General features: G+C 38.1%; 1 protein-coding gene across 1 annotated transcript in view; it reads right to left on the bottom strand.

The window, feature by feature from the left end:
* The window catches only part of LOC136877293 (aconitate hydratase, mitochondrial), a 225,399-nt gene that overhangs the window by 123,477 nt on the left and 89,041 nt on the right, over window positions 1–12,881 (bottom strand). The window contains exon 6 of the mRNA XM_067151224.2: window positions 1,667–1,817. Within this exon, the coding sequence (XP_067007325.1) occupies window positions 1,667–1,817 (151 nt within the window). The remainder of the gene's footprint in view (window positions 1–1,666; window positions 1,818–12,881) is intronic.

Here is a 12,881-nt window from a genome sequence, read left to right as displayed (position 1 = left end):
ACAAATGTTCAATTTTATCATTCCAGATGCTTTCATTCTGTGCTGTCATCCCTATGGCATCATATTCTTGCAATTCCCATGTTCATTCTTGGAGTTGTGGAATCCAATAGTGTCAATCTTTATTCACAGCAGGTTATCTTTAAATAATATGCCAATTTAATAAGGCACATTAACTTGTAACACTTTGAAGTCCAAGGCCATTTTAAGTGCTTTACTTTTACTTACTGTGACTTCCACATGCATACACTGAATGCACAAATTATTAAACCCTGTCCACATACTGTTCTATGATTTAACTCTAACATTCCAATTCAAACATGGCTGACCATACTGTACAAGTAATATATTCAAATTATACTGTTAGCAACATGCACAAGGAAGTTCTCAAATAACTACATAATTCTATGTCCTGTCACAGCACTGATATTTCACTAAAGTTGTCATATAAACACTCTTGTACATCCGGCTTGCAAGGAATTACAAATGGCGAGATTTGAACAATGACACTGTACGTACTCCTGGTACAGCACATACATTGTCCATAATACATCAAGATGATTTACAAGCATAGTATATTAGCTGTCGAAATGCAGAACTGTAGGTCAGACATGAGTCAGTCATAGAAGCAAGAGAGACTGAAAGAATTATCCTGCCATATCCAAGAAAGTTTGGTTCCCCAAAATCAGGCGAGATCTTGCTGGATTAGTATGACGACTGACCAATGGTAGGCTGAGCTACCCCCCTCACTCAGTATATTTTTAACATCTAGGAAATTAATAAAGGACATTTAAAACTTAAACATGTGGAACATTGTGAAGAAATTAATGTAAAGATAAAATTATTTACCTAGTGTTTCTAACCAGTTTATTATTGTAATCTGCATATGGTCTGGCAGATGTGAAATCATTTGTCAAAGACCTGGTCAAGAAAGATGCAACACATCACTATCTTGGAGATCACAGATATTCCACTCATGGAATAAATGAGCATGCAGCATATGTACAGTTTCAGTGTGCTAAAGCACTTGGGGTTCTGTTATCACTCATAATGCATGAATTAGTGAAAGGGTTCTCCTTATTACTGAAGGATATTGCACAGGTTAATATAAGAATTTTCAAGAACTATTTAAAAAACTATCCTTAAAGCAGGGTTCTCGCTATAGCAGAGTTCTATTGTACCAGCTTCAATGCAGACTGCCCAGCTTTCTACACAGGTTTAACAACCGAATAAATATGTGGCCATTGCAGTACCTGCAAAATCTATAACATGGATCTTCTTGTCCTCGACATTCGGCAGCATTAAACAACATCTGATGATTATTTCATTGTTAAAAGGGCTTCAACATTTACCACCATCTTTTGCCCTTAGAGATCAAGAGGTGCTAGGTCTAGGAAAGCACTTTATCTTAGATTACTGCTCCTTTTCTTCATTCTCTTGTCTCTCCTATCTCCCACCCCTCCTTACCTCACTACAGCATCTATACAGTATTTGTCAACTATGATCATTATTAATTCTATACTTACTTATGAAGGCAGCAGCCGAAAAGTTTGGACCCTCTCGATCCTTTTGTGTGTAATATATCAATGCATGCTTACATGGTAAGTCACTGCTCTCCATCTGTTATCTATATTTAAATGCAGAAAGAGTATAAAGTAGCAATACTAACCTGTGCATGAGATAGAATCTACACCAGGACCATGGTACTCAATAATAGCACCAGTGCCACCTTTTACAGTTAAAATGCCTGCAACTTTCAAAATGACATCCTTAGGTGAAGTCCATCCTTTTAAGTCTCCAGTAAGCTTTACGCCGATCACCTATAAGAAAGATAAATACGTATATAAACTATGTATATGTATAATGTACAGCAACATGCTTGTCAGGAATCTTGAAATGTAAACTATGTCAATACATGTACTAACAAAAAAAATTTAGTTAGTAAAATGATACAAACATTTTGAACATAATAATACTAATAACAGTATTTGTTTACGTCCCACTAATTACTTTTACAGTTTTTGGAGATGCTGAGGTGCCAGAATTTTGTCCAGCAGGAGAACTTTTACATGCCGGTAAATCTACCGACATGGGGCTGATGTATTTGAGCGCCTTTAAATACCACCAGACCGAGCCAGAAACGAACCTGCCAACTTGGGCTCAGAAAGCCAGCGCTATAACTGTCTGAACCACTCACCCTGGCTTGAACATAATACAGGAATTAACTTCAACAGCAAACTATTACTATCAATCGCTGTTCACCAACATACTAATTAATGCCATGGTCCTTGTCCTTTTTATTGATTATTTTCAACAATACTGGACTACACCACAGCAGTGCAATCATCATCGTGAGGCTCACCAAAGCTCACAACCTTGGTAGTATTTTGGTCAGTGTGAAATATCACTGACCCCAATCTATAGTTATTCAACTGTCTAAAGCATGGAGGAGAGTTCAGCAGAAGCTACTACCCCACGTGGTACCCAATCAACCTTCGCCTTGCGCAAAGCATGCAGGCCTTCGGATTCTGGGGAGCCTGCACCAACATGCATGGAGGTATCCGGGGTAATTGTTAACATCCGTTTTGTCCCCTTTCTTATGCAGTGGGTGAATCAAGGTAGAAGTCCAGTCACGTGGAAGTTTCTCAGTTTCCCAAATCTTTTTGATGATGTCAGTCAATTTATCAATCACTTTGTTACCAGCATACTTCCACAATTCAACAGTTATCGAGTCCTTGCCTGGTGCCTTTTTATTCTTAAGGGACTGGTTAATCTGTTTAATTTCTTTTTTCATTGGAGGTGATGAATCTGGGTGGACGTGTATGTTATCTTCAAATGAGAAAGTGGATACTGGAATTTCACAATTAAGAGATTCAAAGTACTTCGCTAGAATCTGGCAATTATCTTTGTTGAGACTCCAGGAAAGATCCAACACAAACGCCGGAATTTCTTTGCTACTTTAACACGAATTCCCTTCGGAAGATTGGCAAATTGAAACAACTAACTGATACTTTATCACACCATCAAATATTGATTGCAGCGATTCAAGAAACAAGATTCACTGATGAAGTCTTTCAGTCAGAGGGTTACAGAATTTTTAAAGGAAAAACTGGTAAACGTGTTCTAAAAATGGTTCCCCACCTTGGTACAGGTTTCATAGTCAGTAGGAAGATTTAGATTCACCTAGTAGCCGAGTTTCAACACTTTCCTTCCGGAGCACGAACAAAGTTTACACTATTGTGAATGTTCATGCGCCAATCAATCAAGCGAATAAAATTAGCATTTGGAATCTCCTGTAAAAGTTAAGAAACATAGGCGATTTGTTTCCGGAAACTCCACTTAAGGGGTGAAATTTTAAAATGAGCATGTCTACAGTATATCTCAAAAACTGAACATGTTGCAGAAGTGAAAACTGGTACTGTATTTTTAAAATCTCTATTAAAATACAGAAACATGCATTTTTTGTTTTTGGAAAAACCACTTGGGTGGGGGGGAAAAATGACTGAAAAAGGGGTTGCATTCTTTTTATTAGGATAATGATATCTCAAAAACTGAAGATGTTACACACGTGAAATTTGGTATTTGGAATCTCCTTTAAAAATAAATACGTACATTTTTGTTTTTGGAAATCCACTTAAGTGGGGTGGTGGGGTAGAATTGAACAATTATTTGAACGAAGATACTATTATCTAAAAAATGAAAGATGTTGCAGACGTAAAAATTGTTATTTGGAATCTGCTTTAAAAGTAAATAAACACGTATGCCTTTGATTTCGGAAAATCCAATGAAGGGGGGGGGGGGGGTGAAAGACTTGAAAAATGAATTGAATTAATTGTATGAGGATACTTATATCTAATAAAAACTAAAGTGTTTACAGACATGAAAATGGGTATTTGGATCTCCTTTAAAAACAAAGAAAAATGCATTTTTGGGGGAAAATCATCTTGGGGGCGGGGGTGAAAAGGAGTTCAATTCCTTTTATGAGGACACATCTCAAAAACTGAAGATGTTACAATTGTGATAATTGGTATTTAGAAGACCCTTTACTAATAAAGAAAGTAGTATTTTTTTCCGGAAAATTCATTTAATAGGAGATGGGGGGGGGAGTGTGAAAGGAAGCGAAAAAAGTGAATTCATTTTATGGGGCAACTTACATCTCAAAACTGAAGGTAACCGACGTGAACATTGATATTTGGAAATCTCCTTAAAGCATGCCTTCTTCCTTTGGGGGGGGGGGGGGGATCAACTTAATGGCAGTGGGGTGGAAAAGGAGTTGAGACCAATTGATTTTACTGTTCATAATGTACTTGATTCTGATCATAAACCGATCGTTTTTAATCTTCCCTGGGTTCATTTTGAAAAGCCATTATTTCCTTTGAAGAACTTAAAGTTAGATGACAATAGATTCTCCTGGCACATAAATAAAAATTTAAACACATTTGAACGACAGAATGAATGAAAGGCAATTCAAAACCTGGTGTGGGTAGGGTCTCTTCCACCAATAATTCTTGACAATACTGTGGGTCGAATAGGCATTTCTTAGACAGTGCCCTCGCAATTCTTCTGTGTCTGGGCGTACTGGTAATGGTAATATTAGATGACTAACTGCCAATTCTTGTGCCAAACTCAAAGTGTAGCTTCATGTTATGTCTGTTATAACTGTAGGTTAAATGATGATTCACACAATTCTGTGGCTGATAATAGGTCTCAGTGTGAACCTAGTGTCAATTTCCTACAATCTTGTGGCATTTCTGCTATCCCTCCTTGTAAATTACCTTATATATGCTTAGAGGTAAGTAATGAACCTGTCTGTGCATTGGTAGATTCTGGAAGTAGCATCACTTTAATGAGTGAGAACTGGTATAATTCGATGAAAACTGTTTGCAAGTTCCCCCATGAAACCCATATCTTTAACCTGTCATACAGATGACTCTATAACTCTTTGAATGTGATTGGATGTCTGCATGTCAAGATAAGAATCCGTGATTTCACGTGGAAGTGCTCATGCTAGTTGCAAAAGATTTATCTTGTCCTTTCATTCTAGGTGCAAATTTCATTGCCAAAACTGGTATGATTTTGGACCTTCAGTTCAATGATTTCCATTTTAAATTTCCCTTGTCATTGTCAATGCTGTTTCTGACTTTGATCATTTCTCTGTATTTACCGACAAGTTAGGTGTAACCACTGATTTCTATACATGGAAAGCTGGTAGCTTGGATACCAGTAAGCCGAATAGAAGATGACTGGCGTAGTAAGATGGCAGCGAGCGCACGGTGCAGTAGACCACGAGGAGCGCACTTGCTTTGTTTATGCTTAGTTCAGTGACGCCAGGTCACCTGATTGTAGTTCCACGGGTGTTCTGTGCTGTTTTATTGCAATACCCCACACATTTACAAAGGAATTAAGATGAAATACATAAATGAAAAATCACTAGTTTAGATATTTCACTCGCTGAATTGAAACCAGATGTTACTTCTGCAGGTTAGTAAAATACAAACAAAAAAGGGAGCCATGCTTGTACTACTACGGTTAACACAAATACGAATTCCTAAATGTAAATAATACAAATACATAATATATTTAAACTATCAAAGTATACATGTGTGGCAGATATAAATTGAGTACTATTTGGAAGAGGTACAGCATTCTCTCCGTCAGTTCAAATTACAATATTTCCTAACATAACGTAATTGTATTGATGACGTAAACAAGTGACTGTCAGCATGCCGAAGTGTACTTCTACGGCAAATGCGCCGCAAAATACTTACATATCCAGCGAAAAACACACAGTAAACTATCATTATGCCGTTACAGGAGAAGTGGGTGTCGTTCTGGGCTTTTAAATGTCCTGCAGGCTCATATTAAATGGCTTCTACAAGCTTTAAACAAGCCGGAATTACTAAAATAAGAACATTTTCTGAAAGAGGAAGAATAGGGCTATTTGTGTATGAATAAGAAAAACCCGAGTTTTTTCCTCAAAATACAAAAAATTCAGTCATACCTCCCCTTAAGAATGCATAATTTCGTGGCATACATGTATAAAATTTACAGTAATGTTTCCCAAAACTGTTTTTCACTCGTATTGTATTACCGATCGCTAATTGCATGTATTCAGCACGTAAGTTAATATTTGTGTTAGACATTCTGAAATTAGACCGACACAACTTACGTACAGCCTCGGACCTAAAACTAGAATAGAAGCAATTAATGATTTATACATATTCCCTACAATCCGTTCATACCTCCATTCTCTCAGATTGCAATACCTTAAAACTGCTAATTCCTGCAACCTTTCGCAACCCATAGAAGCCTTCAACCTATTCCCATTAGCTCAGTCTATCCTAAACCAACAGCCAACACCCGCTACCACCTACCTATTCCCAACCCCAGCCATTGCCCGAAATTAACCAACGATAAAACATTACAATAAACCACTGCAGATGGCGCAAAAATAGGGCATAGGCCTCACAAATAATTCTACCATTGGCAAACACAGTACTGACTTGAAGGCGACACCACCGCCATCAACTAAAATACAAATAAACCAATCAATCTGAACACCCAAACACAAAAATGTCTCAATTATATCCCTACACACAGATACACAAACACACTACACGAATATAAAATGTAACAACACAAAACACAACTATAAAAATTGTATTATACCAAAACAGCAAGCAAATGAACTCAAAAACTGAAAATGAAATGATATTATAGTGAATCTGATTGGTATATATTTGTCACACTCAATACAACACATTACACCCATCAAAATGTAACAGATACACAGAACAAATATCAAAAATGTAAAAACATCAAAAGAGACTCACAGTGAAAAGTGCATTGAAATGAAGTCAAATGTGAAATTCATATGTGAAAATGTGAAATTAATTATGTGAATTCATAATACGAATAATGATTAATTTACAATGATCAAAAACTCTAAAAGAAGATCAAAGGAATACAACATATAATGCATATATTGTAAAAAGTGTAATTCAAATATTTCAATAAACGGGGGATAGCAGGGTAAAAGCCGGATGGGTGTGATGCGGGACTCACACTGGGTGACGCCTTGTTGAGACAATCCACATGCCAGTACCCATATCACACTAACAACGTAAAAATATGTGTGCCATAGCACTCTCACAATCAATAAATAAATAAAACACACATAAACTACCGAAATCACTGGCCAAAGAGTCCCTAGTTGGACTGGTGGCCCGCTCCCTAAGAGGGAGAATGAAATAACTATAAGCAGCAGCAGCAGCAGAAATATTTGTCGGCTGTTATTTTACACTCATTTTTATTGCTATCCCAGAGATTTACTGACCTCGGAATAACGTGTCGGTGTTCCCAATGTCCTTATGCTTTGAGTGAACATGTCCCTATATGTTTAATTATTCCAATGTGCCATTAATTGCGATTTAAAATTGATTATATTATCATTGCTTCTCCATAAGGAGAGCTCTAGGATGGGTACACCAACATGGCGGACCGTGCGCTCAACTTGGCGTACTTTCTCCTGCAGCGGAGAGCTGCCATCAGCGATCCATGTATAGAGATCAGTGGGTGTAACCAAGGTTTTGGAGTACAAAACTGAAGTTACTGACAACGTACCTGTTTGCTCTCCTCCGTATTGGTTGTTGCCTCCCAAAATGAAAGCTTTTAAGGCTATTATCGATCAAATGCTTGCTGATGGTTTAATACGTCCTTAATGTGCTTATTCTTCTCCCATATTTCTTGTCCCTAAACCACAGGGTAGTTTCAGGCCTGTCAATTATCGGATGCTGAACAAGAGAGTTGTACTTCAATCTGTTCCCCTTCCTGATTTGCACTCTTGTTTCTCTTGGTTTGCTAATTCCAAATTTTTTACCACTTTTGATTTGAATCAGGTATATTACCAGATACCTCTTGCTGAGGAATCCAAGCACCTCACTGCTTTTGCCACTGATTGGAACCTCTATGAATTTGAACGTGTCCCGTTCGGATTAGTTATTTTCAGTGAAACCTTTGAAGAGCACCTTGTCCATCTCAATGAAAGTCCTTGAAAGACTCCGTACAGCAGGGTTAACACTTAAGGCTAGGAAGATTACTTTCGCATAACCCCAGATGTCCTTCTTAGGACATTTTGTGTCTGAGAAAGATGTGTCTCTATTGATCAATCTCTTACGGCAGCTATCAAAAATTTTCCTACCCCTAAAGATGTCAAAGCTGTAGCTAGGTTCGTTGGCATGGTCAATTTCTTCTGTAAATTCATCCCCAGTTTTGCTAAAAGAGCAGGTCCATCAAATGCTTTGAGAAGAAAAAAGATGCTAAATATGCCTTATGTAATGCTCCTGTTCTGGTTATGCCAGATTTCTCTAAACGCTTCATTCTTCAAACCTATGCCTCATCTACAGGTATATCTGGTGTTCTCCTGCAGGAATTTGAAGAGCGACGTCGTCCAATTTCTTATGCTTCCCGTAGTAAATCCTGCTGAATGCAACTATTCGATCTATGAATTGGAAGCCTTAGCTGTTGTTTTCTCTTTAGAAAGATTTAGAATGTACCTTGAACATCTCCTTTTTGAACTTGAAACGGATAAGGCGTTGAGTTGGGTACTGGCCAAGCCAAGAAGGACTGGTCGTCTTGCACGTTGGGCAGTACGCATCTCAGCTTTTCAATTTGAAGCTCATCACATTCGTGGCACTGAAAACGTTGTTGCTGATAGTCTCAGTCGGATGTTCTATCCTGGCAGTTCTGATCCTCAATGAGAGCCTGCAGATCTCTCTCCTGAACAAGTTTTGGCCTTTGATGATGTACTTCTCACTAATTCGCCTTTTCTTTTCAAAGATATTGCTAAACATCAGGAAGATGATGCTGAACTGAAGGCTATTATTTGACAGGATTAAGTCTTGTGAAAGAGTCAAACCTTCTGTTCTTATGAATGGAGTTCTATGTTGTCCTGCTCGTGGTCACAGAGACCCCAAAATTGTTGTTCTAGCTAACTTGGTTCCTGCTCTCTTGAAATATTTCCACGAATCCCCTGTCGGTGGACATCTGTGTTTTCAAAACTAGAGAGAAAATCCGTAAACATTTCATTTGGAAATCCATGGATTGTGAAATCCGTACCTTTGTCAAATCTTGCAAAACCTGTAATATCAGTAAACCCACACCTAATACTCATCTAGGTCTGTTGTCATCCAAACATGCTTCTCGTCCTATGGAGAGATTATTCACTGATTACATTGGTCCTTTCTTTAGGTCACGGACCGGCCATCGTTTCATACTTGTGTGTGTTGATGCGCTCTCGCGTTTTACGTGTTTGTTCCCTACTCGTATGGCTAATGCTAACACTACTATTTCTTGTTTGAAACAGATCTTTGCGTCATTTGGACCCTGTCAATTTTTGGTCAGTGACAATGCCAGAGCTTTTACCTCTGTGCAATTCCGTAATTTCTGTTTTGATTTGTCAATTTCAGATATAACTACTACCCCTTATTATCCGAGGTCCAATTAGGCTGAAAGGGTCAATCGAAATCTTAGATCTGTTCTTATTGCTTACCACTCTGCTGACCACTTTAAGTGGGATTCATCACTTAATTGGTTATCATTTGCTTTCAATACCGCCGTTCATGAAAGTCGTAAGCAAACTCCTGTTTCATTAATGCTAGCATTCACCCCCAATTCTCCACCTTCTAATTTATGGTCCATTAATGATCATCTTCTTGATGTTGCAAATCCAGAAACGATCCGTGCTGCTTGGCACCATGCGCGTAAAAATTTGAAAGTTTATTTCGCTAAAGTTCAACATAACTATAATCATGGGTGAAGACAGCACAATCTGTCTGTGGGAGACCAGGTTTATATTAAAACACATCCTGTCAGTAGTGCTGCAGACGATGTCATTAGTAAGTTAGCCCCGCAGATTTCGAGGTCCCTGCACAATTTTGAAATTCCTAAACCCTGTGTCATAATTAGTCAGTGATCCTGAGAGAAAGAGGATCAGTCGTGTACACTTGTCTCAAGTCAAGATCCCTTAGTTATGAGATGATACTTTAGAAACCATTTATGTTTCAAGTTATAAGGTATTTGGATAGTTATAGGGAATCTCAGTTGTAAGCAAATTTTTTATAACAGCTAGCCAACTACCTTTCGGAAATTATATTTTAATCAGGAGTTGTTTTAGTTATAATAAGAATGGTCATTGTGACCGTTCTAGGTATACTTTAGTATAAAGTATTTTGGGTAAGATTAAGACCTTCATTCATGTTCATAACTAGGGATTCTCTGTAAAATTTTCTAGTACAAGGGTAAACTCCAGCAGATTTTCTTTTAGTCTTTCACTAATTTTCCTTTTGAAATTTATTAACAGTGCTTGCCGCAGGGGGGCTGGGGTATCCCCAGGTGAGATCTCCCTATGGAGGTCGTTGAGACACCAGTTGATTGACTCCAAGCTTCTTGTCCACCGAGGTAGTTTTGGCTCTAGTATTCCTCTGTCTGCTGCGTGTGAATTTATGTTGCAGTAGCTGCAATCTCTGTTTCTACCCGACGGCAACGTGAAGTGCCTAGTTGAGGGGCACACTGTACGTCATGGGCACATCGTCCGACACCGCAACCCAGCGGCCAGATGTTCAGATGACTGCAGTCTTGCTAGATTGTACCCCATTTCACTGCCTGATACCCGTTGGCTCAAGATACGAATGGGCTGCGCTACTACTTGCCTGGTGACCACATTTGGACTGTACTTGTATGGAGGCTGATAACCAGTGGTCAAGTGAGGCGACTTCGATCATGTAACTAGAGTGAAAAGTAATGCAAGATCTACTCATTTCAAACTTTGTCATGAAGGAAGTAATGAATGTCTTCTTACAGAAAGTGAATGGGATCTGCGTTACTGACCAATTGTGGAAGCAAAGAGTAATACATACTTTACAGTGGACATAAAAGTTGAAGATTGTAAATATATTTTCACAGGGTTGTATTTTGCTATGTTGTTTTACAGTATATGTAATTCGAGGAAAACCTCAAGTTAATGAAGAACCTTTAATGTAGTGACATTTTAATTTTTTTTTTTTTTTTTTTTTTTTGGGTATTCAACATAAGGCAACAATGACTGCCAGTAAAGTGACTGTCAAACTGTGTAAAGAAAGTTATTTGACTTGAGCTATGCTCGAGTTTGTTGAAGGGTAGGATGTAAAAGTTGTATAATGTGTAAATAATTGGTTTTACCCTCAAGATTGACTGCGTGTAATATTTAAAAGAATGAACGAAAACTAAGAAAAACTTATTTGTTTTCTGTATGTGTGCCTTAAGTGAAAGGTGTTAATGATTTTAGGGTTGGTTGTTTTCGGCAACTTCATTATGTGTAGATCATTTATTCTGTAAAGGTATTTTCTTTATAACTTCCAGGGCACGGTGTAGTCGCACGTGCCGGTTTTGGGCAAGATACTTCTGGTAGTTTCCAGTTGCATCAGAAAGGAAATTTCTGGAAGCTATGAAAGGTATTTTCTCAAATTTTCTGGGCCCTCATTGGCCAAAATAAAACCCCTTCCTATTAGCGAATGTAAGATCTGCGGTTGCGCTAATTGGTTATTTCTTGATTGCATCACTTCCACCTGCTGGCCACTTGGCCAGAGCCAAGCTTGTTCCCGCCATCTTTGTTGTTGGACCGGTGAAGGGAGAAGTAGTCTCCTCCATCTGATCACCTGATGGGTCTCCCGGCCCTCCGAGGTGAGCACTATTTAGTTCATGTTTTGAGTTTTAACTTTCAAATGTAGTTTCCTAATTTAAATTTTCCTTGCCCTCCAGAGTTTGCCCGGGATTTCTTCCATTTGCCAATTTTAATTTCAAATGACTTGGTCTTAGCGGCTAGTTTGTTTTCGAGGCATTCCCCTTTTCCTTTCGGGTTTATAAACTGTGTAGTAATTATGTAAAATTTCATTCCCCTTTTCATTTGTTTTAATTGTGTAAAATATGTACATTTTAAATTTCCCTCAGGTTTGCCTCTGGTAGCGCTGTTTCATCTTAGCGTACTCCCGTTCAGGGTAAGCTCCTTATTCTGAAGAGTTTTAGGAAAGGCAGCTACCTGATCGGGCTTGGAGTTAAGATTTTAATAATTAACACCCTTTCTTTTCCTTCTTTGTACCTTAATATGTAGGTGTGATTTGTAAACGTGTGTCCTATTTTAAACGTATTTGGTTGAATTATTTCTTTATATTATTTTAACATTATTGCCGTGAAACTTGTACTCTTGGTATTCATTTCTCTGAATGTGCTGTGTTAACCTTAACTTACGTCATTGATGGTCCCGTTTGTAATGTTATTTTCCAGTTATCATTTTAGTAAATGTAGTATTTAACTGGAATCACCATTGATTTCGTTTTCCTGGCAATGCAGTACCTTCACACGGTCCGCTTCCCATCTCCATTCCTTTAGTTGTCATGTTGGCCAACCTGGTAGTTATATTCTGATGTTTTTCAGTACTTATCGTGTGCGAGTGTTCAATTTTATTTGATCTAATCTCAAAGTCTTCATTTTTCTTACATATAATTTAATTGTAGAACCAATAGATCTGTAATTCACTTCCACCTGCTGGCCACTTGGCCAGAGCCAATGACAGTTATTCTTGCACCTTTAAGTGTTTATTATTATTATTTTCAATATCTTGTGTACGCGCTCACCAAAATGTGCTACATGAAGCAAAATTATAGAAAGACGCTCGTGCAGAAGAGGTTTGCTTTCCTGGAAACTGCTTCATGTAAAATCTCAATTTTGGAAGGCATACATTTCACAAAATGTGCTTGGAAATCTTTAAACGAGACTACAAGAAAAATTGTTCCCGCAAAGCGGGCTTCGTTCATTCGGCCACTGACAATGTTGGAAAGCACGGATCATAT

Source organism: Anabrus simplex, chromosome 7 (genome assembly GCF_040414725.1).
Source record: "Anabrus simplex isolate iqAnaSimp1 chromosome 7, ASM4041472v1, whole genome shotgun sequence".
NCBI lineage: Eukaryota > Metazoa > Arthropoda > Insecta > Orthoptera > Tettigoniidae > Anabrus > Anabrus simplex.
This window is presented reverse-complemented; position numbering and strand designations above follow the sequence as displayed.